The sequence below is a fragment of the Panonychus citri genome, unplaced genomic scaffold (genome assembly GCF_014898815.1).
Source record: "Panonychus citri isolate SS breed McGregor unplaced genomic scaffold, ASM1489881v1 Contig00136, whole genome shotgun sequence".
In the NCBI taxonomy this organism is placed as follows: domain Eukaryota; kingdom Metazoa; phylum Arthropoda; class Arachnida; order Trombidiformes; family Tetranychidae; genus Panonychus; species Panonychus citri.
This window is the reverse complement of record NW_026515541.1, coordinates 1644745-1659831: the sequence shown is the minus strand read 5'-3', so window position 1 is coordinate 1659831 and position 15087 is coordinate 1644745. Positions and strand designations below refer to the sequence as shown.

Below are 15087 nucleotides of genomic sequence, written 5' to 3'. Positions count from 1 at the left end.
CAAAAACGAATTTTTTATTGTTCCTATAATTTTGTTTACGCTTTTGAAGAAAAAGCTGAAAAAAAAATTGTACAAAAAAAGTGACATTAAATTTTAAAAGAATAACAATTTAAATTAAATCATCTAATTGTTTTTTGTTGTTGTAATTAAGTTAAACATTATGGAGATAACAGTTATCTAGATCATTGTGCTGATTGTCAACTTTGGATTTCCATCATTTGTAAACCTTATGTTTTTTGTTTGGGTGGAAAAAAAAATGTAACGATTAAGACACATTATTATTTTTTTTTATTCTTCAATACAAAAAAAAACCAGTACTCTTTTTATTTCAATATCGTGCTCTTTTACTTTCTCTCTCTCCCTCTCTTTCTTTTATTTGCCTTCTTGGTCTTTCATTGTTTTGGTAATTATTGTGTATTCTCTTTTCTCTTTCGTCCTTCAGGCCAGGATTATCAAGTGAAAAAACCGCATTGTTGGAAGTCTTGTTCATCTTATAAAATTTGAGCTGTTGATAACAAATAGAATTATTATTATTATTGTAATAATAATACTGATAATTGACTAGATTGATTTACCTTTGCGCTTTTTGCACTAAACCATGTTACCAGATAAATATGCAAATTCACAATATGCAGCTGTTGCAGCCAACCTGAATTTAAGAGCTACATTTCACCATCATACACAATATCCATCAATGAATTTTCCTAATACCTTGGCTCGTGATTTAATCAGTTTTGGAAATAATTCTCATTCTTTTAAACATGGTCCACCAAATTCTTGTCCAAATCAAACCAGAGGAAATATTAATTCAGCAATAGCGAGCAATAATCATCATCTCAATAGTTGTAATGTGATGTTTAGCTTAGCACCAAACAATTATTATTCTAATTTTAATATAACAGGTCCAGCCATGGTTGGAACTAGTAATCATTATCACAATCATAACCATAATCTTCAACCTGGTCCTCCACCAACAGTTGCAACTAATCACGGAAGCACATCTCGTTCTTCATCGGTAGCAAGTAATCACGCTATTCAACATGGAAGTGAATCTTCATCGTGTAGCTATGGCTACAATAGTCCATCAACTATTCCACATTCTCCTTATCAAAAGAGATCTAGTGTATCAGCAACATCCTCAGGAGTATCTAGTCAGAATTCAGCTGTGATTTCAGCTCCAGTTTCCAGTGGAGTCACAGGTTATCCCAATAATTCATTCAACAATCCAGGTTAGTTTTCCTAATCAACTCTCTTTATTTGCTTTCTTGCAACTGTTTCCTTTTTTTACCTTTCGCTTTTGTTAATCCTAATTTCATCTTCGTTTTTACCAATACACAGCTCAAGATGATCCTATGAGACATTTTCATGTAAATACACAAAACAATGGAACCTCATACCCGACTAATTTTAACACTGCAACACGTTATCCTCCACCCAAAGTTACAAGTGGTGCAAATAATTCACCAGCTTCTACTGGTTCGATGAGCTCTTGCATGGTAGCTGCTGCCGCAGCAGCTTCATCAACAAATCCAAATGCTCCCTTAAATTATTTACAACACAATTTAACACCAACTGGAAGTGGTGATAGTGAAGCTTGCCTTTCAAGTATATCCAATTTAACACCAACGATCTCAGATAATATTCCCAATGGCGATAAAATGAACGATTCTCAATTAAATGTAAACGTTGATCATCCTGTTATTACTAGTGAACCTCATTTGACTTCAGTTTTCACTGAAACAGATATTGAGTTCTCTAATCTTATCTATCCTCTACTTGATGCCACTGCAGCAGCAAATTATGCTGAACAAATGAGAATTGATGGAACGGGACCAAAGAAAAAGAAAGAAAGATCTAAGAAACATAAGAAAAAAGAGAAAATTAAAAGTATTGATCGAATCTCAATGCCAACCAACACTAACACAAATACCAACAGCAATTTAAACAATCTTTCTTTACCCTATCACCAAACATCAAATTCAAATTATAATGAAAGTTTCTCAAATCATATGAACCAAAATTGCAACACATTCGACCATCAACAATCTCATCACCAGAGTCCAGCTTCTCATCCATCAACACCAATACACCAACAGCAATCAACTATTTATGTAAGTAATCATCAAACTAACTCGCACCTTATCACCTCACTTTCACTTTCACTTTCACTTTCACTTTTTCTTTTTATTTGCAATTAATTCCTAAATTACTTTCTTTCTTTAGCCTCAGGCAAGATCTTCAAGTACACCGTATTCAGAACCAATTCCATCGTTTAATCAGCAGCTTCGACAAGTTCCTCAAACTCCACAATCAATGTTACCTGATAATTATTCAGCTTCTCCATACGCAGCTGTTGCAGCGGCAGCTAACTTGAGAGCAGCCTTTCACTCTCATACACAATATCCATCAATGAATTTTCCTAATACCTTGGCTCGTGATTTGATCAGTTTTGGAAATAATCCTCATTCTTTTAAACATGGTCCACCAAATTCTTGTCCAAATCAAACCAGAGGAAATATTAATTCAGCAATAGCGAGCAATAATCATCATCTCAATAATTGTAATGTGATGTTTAGCTTAGCACCAAACAATTATTATTCTAATTTTAATTTAACAAGTTCAGCTATGGTTGGAGCCAATAATCATCATCATAACCTCAACCACAATCCAAATCACAATCACAATCCCAATCATAATCATAACCATAATCTCCCAGCTACTGGTGGCGTTGGACCACCACCAACAGTTGCAACTAATCACGGAAGCACATCTCGTTCTTCATCGGTAGCAAGTAATCACGCTATTCAGCATGGAAGTGAATCTTCATCGTGTAGCTATGGCTACAATAGTCCATCAACTATTCCACATTCTCCTTATCAAAAGAGATCTAGTGTATCAGCAACATCCTCAGGAGTATCTAGTCAGAATTCAGCTGTGATTTCAGCTCCAGTTTCCAGTGGAGTCACAGGTTATCCCAATAATTCATTCAACAATCCAGGTTAGTTTGATAATCTTTATCTCGCTGTGTTTCTAGTGAAATTTAATATTCTAATTCAATCTCTATTTTATCATTTCTCTTAAAGCTCAAGATGATCTTATGAGACATTTTCATTCTCAAAACAATGGAACCTCATACTCGACTAATTTTAACACTGCAACACGTTATCCTCCACCCAAAGCTTCAAGTGGCTGTTACAATCGAATCTCAATGCCAGGAAACACCAATAGCAATCTAAATAATCTATCACTTTCCTATCATCAAACTCAAAACTCTCAATATCATGAAAATTTCTCTAACCATATGAACCAAAGTTGTAATACATTCGAACAGCAACAATCTCACCATCATAGTCCGGCTTCTCATCCATCAACTCCTGTTCATCAGCAGCAATCAAATATCTATGTAAGTATATCCAGAGTCATTTAACGATTTCGAAACCTTTAAATTCAATTATATCCAATATCCTTTCTCTACTTTTACTTTCACCGTTTATAATTATTTTCTTTTACTTTAACTTTCTTACTTTCTCTTTTTTTCTCTTCTAGCCTCAGGCGAGGTCCTCAAGTACACCCTATTCAGAATCAAGTTCATCTGGAAATCAGCAACTTCAACAGCAACAACAACAACAAGTATCACAAACTCAACAAGCTCCTTCCGTTTCTCAACAAACGCTACAATCCACAGTATCTCATTCAGAAACTCAGCCCACACATTTGCAATCTCAGCCAAATTTAATGTCACAATCTGACTTGGTACCCAGAGTGTCACCATCATGTTTTGATACTAACACTTCATTGAGCAATCTACAATCTGATATAATGAATGGTTCAGTTCATTCAAATCAAACCAGTTCATCAATGGATTATCCTAAATCTCCTTCAGATAATACATTCCAACAACCCATGATTGTTCACCATAATGTGGATAATTCTTGTTCTGTTCCTCCTACTCCACATCCTAATCTAAGTACAACAGAAAATGATGATCAACTTGACAATCAAATATCAGAAAAACTTTCATCTATTCAAGATGATCTTGATTTTCTAACAGCAGCCGAAGAGTGTGAATCAAACTCACAAGTTGTTAGAAATGAGATTAGTACTCAAGTTAATCCTCAAATGGTTAGTTCAGATGAATCTCATAACATTTCTATGGATCAGCAACAACCACAACAACAACAACAACATCAACAGCATCACCACCAATCAGAACCTTTATCATCAACGCCAATCGTATCATCAGTTCAACCAAATTTAATATCGGCAACATCTCCATCATCAGCAGTATCTCCAACATCAACATCAGTATCAAGTTGCATGGAACAGTCCAAATCAACATCAACAATCAGTGTTTGTACTGTTGATCCTATTTTGACTAAAACTTGTGCCATTCCTGATGATGACTCAATGATGATAAGATCTACTCCAACACCAACATCAACACCAACAACCTCAATCAATAATGTTAATAATAATTCAAAAGGCTATCAAACCGATTTTATTAGCCTGCCACAACAAAGAGTGCCAACACCAATGACTTCTGACATTGGAATCGATATAAATAACGTTGAGAATAAGATGAATAACGAAACTGGCGGCAATAATGGTGGCAATGGTGGTGCAATCAAGAAGAAGAAAAAATCAAAAGAAGCCAAGACAAAAATATTTTGTTCCCAAAAACTAATCCAAGGTTCTTCATCTGGTAACAATAATAATAATCAAAAGAAATCAAATTCAATAATCAATATTGTTCCAGTTCATGGTGACAATTTTAATAATAAGATGTCATCCCATATAAACAATAAGTCACTTTTATCAAATATAACAACAACTACCTGTAAACCCATAGAGGTAACCAATATAAGGAAAACAAGTGATATCAAAGATCATGAAGCTAAATTTTTCAAAATGAGACCTGTTGCTAATACGACAACAATCACAACTATCAATGAACCGACTAATATGAGGATAAGCTGTAAAAGTACAAAGAAACGTAAATTGGAGGAAACAGGAAAAGAGCACAAATCAGCTGTTGATGAATATGAATTCCCTGATAGTCCGACTCACCTTTCAACAACGAAAAAGGTTAAAAGAATCAATTTGGAGAACTCAAAGAAAAAAGTTTCCGACAAACTATTAACTAATAGTAATAACTGTTCAATAACTATTGATAGGAAAGTTTCCCTTAAACCAAAAATGAAATCGAATCAAAATTTCACGGGTAACACAGCATCTACTAAATTAAACATCAGCGATAAAACGGAAATAATCAACATTGTTGGCCCACGGACAAGTAATTTGAATCAACAACAGCAACAACAACACTGTAATAAGGGTAAATTTGACGAGAGAATGACAAAATCTTCTGGATCGTTGGATGCAAAGAAATTAAATCAATTTAATTGCTTAAATAATCCTAATCTTCATCTTAATCAACCTCATAATCAAAAGGTGATGAAAGACTCCTCCAAAGTACCTTCCATCATTGTTCAAGAGATTATCACTCAACCAAATTCATCATCTTTATCTCATCAACCCTCCACCACTAAAAATCTAACCAACACCATCAACATCGTCAGTATAAGTAAAAAATCATCGAACATTGGATCTAATCAAAGTAAAAAAGAATCACCAACACGAACTTGTATCATGAATAATCCTATTCCTACGAATACAATCACGACAATTGTTCCAATACCATCAAATACTTTAAACACATCAATAATTATTTCCAATCCACAAACAACTTCTAATTTAACAACGACCACAATAACAAATCAACAAGCATTAGCTCATCTATCACAATCAATTTCATCAACTCCTTCATTATCTTCAATACCAATGGCACCAACTCAAACGTCAACAACAACTCAACAGTCTCAGCAACAGCAACAACAACAACAACAACCACATCCAACTGGATCTATTAAAAATCTAACCAATGCTAATGTTTTAATGCAAAGTGCTGGGACCAACACACCTCGAAGACGATCACAAGATAAAAAAGCGCTCACCATAAGGGAAGGATTAATGAGAACAGGAGACTTTGTTGTCTCCTTAGATGAAACTGAATCTGAACTCCCGATGATCTGGAGGATAGAGGGTAAAAGTTTATTACAACGTTTCGAGCCAAGTGATCAGGATGGTCAAATTGTTTACACAAACACTTCTTCAGTAAGTATCAAACTAGTCAATTAAAAATAACCAATTCATCTTGTAACATGGAAACAATTTGGTTTAACAAAATTTAAAAGTTTGTTTGTTTTTTTTTGTTAATTCAAATTAACTAAGTATCAGCTATTCATAGTCTTACATGATTTAATTAGCTGAATCAATAATTACTTTTTAAATACTTGAATTGAATTACGATTTTTTTAAGCTTTCACCTTGAATCCTATTAATGAGCTTTTCAAATCAACTACAATTGTTGCATTTAATTTTACTCTTTGTTAAATTTTTCAATCTATTCATCAAGTACTTGATTCAATATTTGGATAAATAATCAGTTTGTCTGTGACAATTATTTATGAACAAGTTTTCAAGATTGTTATTGAATAACATCTAATTGATTGCATTTCTATGCTTTTACCTGGCCATTAATAGTTTGATTGAGAGGATTTAATCATTAAACAAACTGTTATAATTCACTAAATAATTCATAGTGCTTTTAAACTTAATTGTTTACTTAACTACTTGTGAAAACATTGTTTGTTTATTGTCGAGTACAATTAAGATATTAGAGCGAATGACAATTAGATTTTCTTTAATGTTTTCTAATTTCTCCTGAAAAGTTTCACTAATTGTTTGTTTTATCTCTTTTCATTTCTAGTACTCTGCATGGAATCCAACCGTTAAACAGCGTTACACTGGTGTTGATGTTAGAATTGTTGGTTGTAATAGAACCAAAATTGTCGTCGAAAAGCTTGGTTTAACTCGTAATAATAGCAATTATGATAAAAGTGATCCTGAAAAAAGTTCAAGTGGTGGTAACGTGAATATAATCACCAATGGTGAGATTACTGTTGAAAAATGTAAAGCGCCTGAGGATAAACCTGCTAATAATTTTCAACACCAAGCTGATTTTGAAGTATTCATTCAAACTTTGATAAGTCAAGCCTTAGATGCTAATTTTATTTCTGAGATTATCAAAGAAAATGGTAAATATAACAATTTTCTATTCAGCCACATGGAAAACAAGACAATACATTTACTGATACTCATAATTATAATTGTTTTTTTCATTTTTAGATGAATATTTCCTCTCACATATCCAAGCCATTGATGATTACTGTGTAAAAAAGAAATCACGTTTCTTTACCAAAGTCAAATGGGATGCTCATATTGTCAAATGTGTAGAAACTTTTTCAAGCTTTAATGTAATACCTCAATCACAAGTCGGTGATTTAAGATGCCGGGTATGTTATTCCCTAATTACCTGTTATTTACCACTAATGATTCTCAACTCTTATTTACAAAATTTTCTTTCGTGATATCTGTTTACCACTTACCAATATTATCTAATATTTTGATTTTTTTTCTCTTCTCTATTAGCTATGTCATGATAAATGGAGCACTCAGATCCTACACTTCACTGGTAAAACCTACGATCAAATCACTCTTGAGATTAAGGAACCAGTGGACATTAAACAAACCAAATATGCGGCTTGTGACGAATGTAAAGAAAAGTCACCTTATTTTCTAATCTTCATCATCAAAAGTATAACTTTTATGCCAAGTGCCGTGGAAAGGTCAGTTATATTGTTGTTCGAAATGTTCTGACCATATCTCTAATGTTGATCTCTTTTTTTCACATTTAGGTTGAAGAAATGAGAGGTGGAGTTGAGGACAAAGATTCACCAATGATTCTAGAGGAATGTCTCAAAGACATTGGCTGGATGCAATCTGTAAGTATCTGAATCAATGATAGTGTTTAATGATTCCAAATCTAATTGTTACTAATTAATTTTCTTCTATTTGTATTTTGTAAACACAGTTATTCAAGCAATTTGAGGAGATATGGCAATCGTGCGATCGGATTAGATGATTGATTATAATTTCTCTTATCTAAAGGATAATATAATTCTGATTCATCTAAAATTTTCAATGTACTATAAATATTAATCTATGATTTCATAGTCCTAATTGTACAGTGTGTTGATTTTAATCAATTGTGTCGATGTTATAATATCGTAAATATTGAATCACTATCACTATCATCATCATCATCAACATCATCATCATCACCAGACAAAATACATAAGTAACACAGCATTATTATCAAAAAGTAACAAATATTAATGTAAACCTTAATTTACGTTTATTGTTTTTATTATGAGAAACAAAATTGTGAACATACAAATCGACTGAATTAATTGAATTTATTTGATTTTGATTGATTATACAATCAATTCTTTTTTTTGTAAATTAAAAGAAAACCTTATTGTGAATAGACTGACCATTAAACAGATGATAATCTTATATATGTATCGACTATACAAACCTCTCAATCTTAATTATCGTTGTATCGTAAATCGGAAACACTGTTAATGACGATAATTGTAGTTTTGTCCAATCAACAATTTGGAAAGGGCAAAGTATGTTAATATTGCCTACAAGTCTCAATTGATGATTTAATTTAAATTGTTCTCCATGAAAATTATTGATATTTACTGAACTAAATGAGGGTAACTATTGAAATGAGAAGTTAATTATTGTAATTATTTAACTATTACCGTCGTTTAGAAAGGCATCATACTGATTAATTGTGATTAATTATGGCGTGGGCACTGTCCACGAGTATAAGGTAATTAATTTGTTGATCTTAACTCCCTCAAGGTGAGATATTAGAGATGATATAAAACCTGACCAGTGTCCATGTTTCAATTTATTAACAAATTCTAAATCTGATCAATTTACTGATTGTTTGGGTTCACTAGTTTTCTGATTGTTATTACGTGACTATTGTTTCGTAGTTGAAAACGAGAAATAATTTAGTAAGTTCATTGTAATTTCCTCAAAAGTGATTCTTTTATTATTTTTCTCACTGTCAACGATAAAATTGTTTTGTTTTGTTAATTATATAATAACCAGAGAGACGAAATTGTCCATTAAAATGTTCAATCAGAATATCGTTGTGATCATCTTCATCATTTTAGCTTTTGGCTCAATCAAAGTTTCGTCACGAAGTTATCTCTTGACCTCAGATCATTCTCGATTTTCAAAGAGTCTGGTTGTTTAGGTGAATACGACAAAGCGACTTTTGCCTCTTTGGCTCGAATCTGTGCTGATTGTTACGAACTTTATAGAACTCCCGATATGGAAACATCATGCTCGTAAGTTTATTCGATAACATTAACCACCAATTCTTTATTTAATCCAATCAATTTAATGAAATTCTTTACAGGGATAACTGTTATATCAACGATATATTCCCGAAGTGTGTCGTATCGTTGGTCTTACCTCATCAACATAAGGAAATGTATACGAAGCGAAAACGCATCGCAAATGCTTAAAATCGTTGATAATTCCTACTCATAGACTTAATTATGACCTTAATTTTATCCTTTCGTTTGAAAATTATTTCTATTTATTCAATTACTTTACAATTTACTATTATAAGTTGCGAATATTAAATTACTTTGTTTTCTTTTGGTTATCAATTTGATTCGTCGATCTCAATATTGTATGATTCATAATCAATTAACTAATGTCAATTAAATCGATCTAAATTCTAATAGATCCCAAGAAATGTAAAACTTTTAAGTTTAATTAATCTCGATTAAAGCAAATTGTGATTATCTGATATACAGTATATTGTAGTATATTTTGATTGCTCTGTAATCATTTAATATTATCATACTTATTATTACATGTTTTATATGATATTAATCCTGATTAAATTGCTACTTTAAACAATTTATTAACCATGTTAAAGCCTCCTTGTTAATCAGTTGATTAGCTTAATTAACAGTCTACCAGAAGCATAAATTATCACATGTACTTCCTGATAGTGTCCTAATAACCCTGAAGGGATTAACTCTTAATCCAAGGTTAAAGTAAAAAGAAACAAATTATCACCCTGATAGAGATGATGAAAGAGATGATGACACCTTGAATTATATAATAATTAATTCAATTGGAAATTGTGTGATTTAAATTGTGATCAACCTTGTTTAATGGTTAATCAAATTAGTCAAAAACAAAGTGAAGACAAAATTTCACCGAGAAAATTAAGTAATTGAAAGTTAATTGTCTTTCTAATCCAAATTAACTCAGGTAACTTTTTCTTATCCTCGATTTCAAGGTTCATCATAAGAAACTGATAGAGAGAAAAAAGAAAAAAAAACTTTTTTTTTCTTCTTAAATTAAGAAACACTGATTAAGACTCGATTATAATCGTATTACCTGAATGATATGATTTAATTGTCCTTGTCAATACCTTTGATTGTACCTTAAAAATGTAGTTAACTCCCTTCAGGATAATTGAGAATCATTCATTGATTCAGTCTCTATCATGGTTAATCTTAGCAGATTTAAGGTAAAAAAGAAAAAAAAAATTTCTTTTACTGAATTTGTTCATTTCGAACAACTTTTTCTTCATCTTCGATTTCAAATTTCTTTGAAATATCAACTCAGCTTCGCTCATTGAAACAAATCCTATGGTGATTAATGGGATACCCATGAACAGAAATAAAATAAACACCAAACTTGGAACCTCAATTATGGTAATCAACTGATTATCACCACACTCTATCATTTACACTCTGTGAGAGTTACAAATATACAATTAATTAATTATGATCATCGGGCTGATTACCTCGTTCTAATTCTGTTCATTTCCTATAATAACAATTAAACAAATTAAAAAGTAAAAGAAAAAAAAAGTTAATTAAGTGTAAAAAGGCTTGAAGAAGGTTATTAGCATTGATAATACATTCATTTTGGTTAATTAACTTTGAGAAATTACTTAATTAAAATTGATCACTAATTTTCCCTGATTAAACCTTGATTTACGATTAAATAAAAATCGGATGGATAAGCCATTGGACTTTTTGTTCAACACGATGAAACTTTGAAGACACCACAAGTTTTAATTCAGTTATAAATTGTTAAATAATCGCAAGTAATCACCAAGTGAAATCATATTAATATAATAATCATCAATTGTCACAATTAGTGATCTTCCATTTGATTTGTTGTACCAATTGAAATCTTAAATTACTTTCCAAATAAACAGTAAAAAAAAGTCTCAGCAAGATGATTAAAATTGATTCGATTGTTGGTTTAATTGTTGCCCTTGTGTTTACCTTATTATTTTGTGTTCTAAATGTTCAATCGGTTAATATTCATCTGGCCAAACGCAGTTTCGACAAAGCTTCGTGCAATGGTTCATATAATATTCAATATTACGCTCGACTCGATCGTATCTGTGAAGAGTGCTACCAGTTATACAGGGAATCTCATCTACATAGTAGCTGCAAGTGAGTAAATTTAATAATCAGTAAGCTAACAATCAACTAATTGTTGTGATCACTTTTCTAATCTCAGAGCTAACTGTTTCAAGAACGATATATTCACTAAATGTGTGATCGCTTTACTATTGGGGGATAAGCAGAAAGAGTTCGAGAACATGGTAAACGAACTTGGCAGATAACCTTTTTTCTGTTGTTGTTGTTCCATCTAATTAACAATCTAATTAACCAAATAAATCACATCTCAATCTTCATCATCATCATCACAATTAATCGTTTAAATCATTGCCCTTTAATTTATTTCATAAAAGTAAAAATATCAACTTGAAGTCAAAATAAAAAGTATCACATTGAAAATGATTATCGCTCTCATCTCTTGTTTATTTTTCATTTCATTTTAAATTGTTGACAAAACTTATCGATTAAAACTCAATTGCTATCGAATCAGTTAATCATCTTGAAGATAAGTTTGTTTTTTCCTCTTAATTGTGATTAGTTTTCAAGAGCTAGTCAACATTGTGAAAGATATTAATGTTTTTTTTTGTTACGATTAAATGTCTCTTGATTTATTTATCACTCTGTAGACACGTTATCGTTAATAAATTGCTTTGGAAATAGATTTAATCGTCGAGTATTGTTAGATAATCAAATTTAATTCAATTAAATCAATAATGTTTCGAATCATTTTCAACAGAATGATCTTGAATCTTTGATTCGTAGTTTTCATTCAGCTTTTGATTATTGGTGTACAAACTTTAACTTAATAGTCAATTGAGTTGATCTCGAGTTTTTAATTTCCTGGTGAAGATGAAGTTCTTGTTAATCGTATTTTTAACATTCTATGTTATTGTCATTTCGACTGAATCGATGGGGTCGAGATTATTGAGAATCTCAGGATACCATTCTCAATCGTTAGGTTGTTCTGGTGAATACGACAGAGTGGCTTTGGCCTCTTTGGATCAAATCTGTGCTGATTGTTACGAACTTTATAGAACTCCCGATATGAAAACATCATGCTCGTAAGTTTATTCGATAACATTTACTATCAATTCTTTATTTAATCCAATCAATTTGATGAAATTCTTTACAGGGATAACTGTTATATCAACGATATATTCCCAAAGTGTGTCGTAGCGGTGGTTTTACCTCATCAACACAAGGAAGTGTATACGAAGCGAAAACGCGTCGCAAATGCTTGAAATCGTATTGATATTAATTCAGAGACATTCATGATCGATTTAGATAATGAATCCTCTTTCCAGAAGTAACAACCATCAAGAATAATCTAGTTGGTAATCATTCAGATTATGAAATAATTGATGCTCATTAGATTTTCCATATTATCATGACTTAGCTGATGATTAATTTCACATTTAGAATTAAATTTTAGGTGAATTAAAGCTTATTGATTTCAATCAATTGAATTGTATCTTTTCTTTCAATGAACAATCAAGATGCAGTTTACTGATTTAATTTACAATCAGAATCATAATTTATTTAATCATTTGAAGATGTTCCTTGAAGCACCAAGGATTTTCCTTCCAAGGTAAGGAAACTTAATTGTCCCTCTCGTCTGGTCATCGTAATTAATTGAATTTGATTTAGTTGATTAACAACCAAGTTAAGAGAGATCATTAATATTAAAAGCTCAGGGGCAGATAATCAAAGTCTCCAGCCCCAAGACCCTCTTGCGGAAACGATTGAATTGTTACAATCAATTTACTTAACATGGGACGTTGTGGTTATCACGCATTTTCAACTGGAAACTTCAGTGTTGATAGTTACTCATGTATGGTCACTTGAGGTCATCAAATACCAATGATCGCATCTTGCATCACCACCATTACTCAATGGTGGATACATCTTCTTATTAAACTAAAACGGTTCAAAACGAGTCTAATTCCCATTCAGATATTCAACTTGACCTTAAGGTGAAATTTTCAATCGTCCAGTCTTCAACTATCGGACTCGAACCATGTTGACCTAAATCCTCGAAATCGAGTCTATTGGATTTGGCTGATCTTTGAGAAAAACTTTATGAAGGTAATGGTGATTTCTTTTGAAAAGAAAAACATTAAACTGATAATTTTAACAGTCGATGAAACAATTCACGGAAACTAGAGTAAATTGTCTTTTATTGAAATAATTTCGAGCAATGGTCACATTGATTTAAAGCTCATTCGATGTTATTAAATTTAAACTTGAAACAACCGAAGTTCAAATGATTAAATTTCTTTTTTATCCTTTTTAATGATATTTTTTTGTAGGTCAAATATATGTTGATGTTCCTGAGCTTGAAACAAAGCGGATGTACACCTTGTGAAAATTTTGTTTACAACAATTTGACCTTAAATTGAACGACAAGGCACAAATATTACTTCAAATTTCGAATTTGGTATAGTTATTGATTGAGATTCTTTAACAGTACTTACGAACAAATTAATGGTATATTAGCCTCACGATAAACTTCATAACAATCCTCGCAAACTCTTTTTAATCAGGCCAAAGTCGACGGATCGAAAACTCCATGACATTGTTGATGAATGAAATTACAAATGTACGTTTGGAAAGTTTATTCAAAAACTCACCTAAAGATGAAACTTGAAGAAACTTGAGCCCCAAAAGAAACAATATCAACACGAATAATTTAATTCTCTTCACTTGAATCGGATGAATTTGGTCAACAAAAGTTACTATTATTATAAGACTGAGTTTAATCTTCTCGTCAGTTTAATACTTAATCTTTTATTATGACAAATTTTATGTCATTTATTTGATAAGTTCACGAGTCAATAACAGCTAATACGGATAATATAGTCGATAGACATTGGTCAAGTTTTATTGTATCTCCGATACCTCACCTTGAGGGAGTTAAGAACAACAAATTAATTATCTTATACTCGTGGACATTGCCCACGTCATAATTAAACAGTATGATACCTTCCTCGAGGATGGTAATAGTTAAATAATTACAATAATTAACTTCTGGTTTCAATAATTGCTACGTTTAGTTCAATTGTTGGTAAATTAAATAGAGGAAAATTGAAGTTATTAAATCAAATTGATTAAATATTGAATTTACTCACAATTAACTGGAAATTTATGCTAACTACTTGATTGAAGTTTAAAAATATTGTTGAAAATGTAGACTAAAAGAAGTTAATATGTAACTGATTAAACTGTTCATATTGATTGTCAATTAAGTAAATTGTCATCATTTGATTACTTATATTATTCATTGATCAAAATAGCAATGAAAATTTCTCAGATTATCAGGTGATCATGTAATCAGCTGACAATCCGTACTGTTAAAAAAGTGATCAAATGTCAAATCCATTGACATTAACCAGAAATGAGGTGATAATTAACCGATACAACTGAAATATCGTAACAAACTCTGAAGAATTCATGTGACACAACATGATAACCATTGTTGAGAAACTTTTTGACAGTTTAAAAGTTTTAGAAAAATCTTTTGAAAATTTGTTCTTTTATTGGAATATATGAAAAAAATCATCTCTCTCTTTCCGAATCCTCTTCATCCGATAAAATTCATCGTTACATGAAAAAGGTAAACTATCATGTCTAAATATAATATTCTCAATAAGATACACGA

At 31.4% G+C, this 15087-nt stretch overlaps 2 protein-coding genes across 2 annotated transcripts; both read left to right on the top strand.

The window, feature by feature from the left end:
- Positions 1–41: 41 nt before the first annotated feature.
- LOC128392693 (uncharacterized protein DDB_G0283357-like) lies at positions 42–8480 on the top strand. The gene is given in 12 exon segments (XM_053352760.1): positions 42–258; positions 443–1229; positions 1339–2111; positions 2224–2998; positions 3084–3403; positions 3547–6174; positions 6830–7157; positions 7249–7415; positions 7552–7684; positions 7687–7748; positions 7818–7904; positions 7994–8480. Coding segments are annotated over 11 exon segments (5955 nt in total). The 5' UTR covers positions 42–258; positions 443–598; the 3' UTR covers positions 8045–8480.
- Positions 8481–11065: 2585 nt separating this feature from the next.
- Positions 11066–11904, top strand: LOC128392757 (ion transport peptide-like). The gene is made up of 2 exons (XM_053352840.1): positions 11066–11480; positions 11548–11904. The coding sequence occupies exons 1-2, from the start codon at positions 11257–11259 to the stop codon at positions 11651–11653; spliced, it is 330 nt and encodes a 109-aa protein (XP_053208815.1). The 5' UTR covers positions 11066–11256; the 3' UTR covers positions 11654–11904.
- The last annotated feature ends 3183 nt before the right edge of the window (positions 11905–15087 follow it).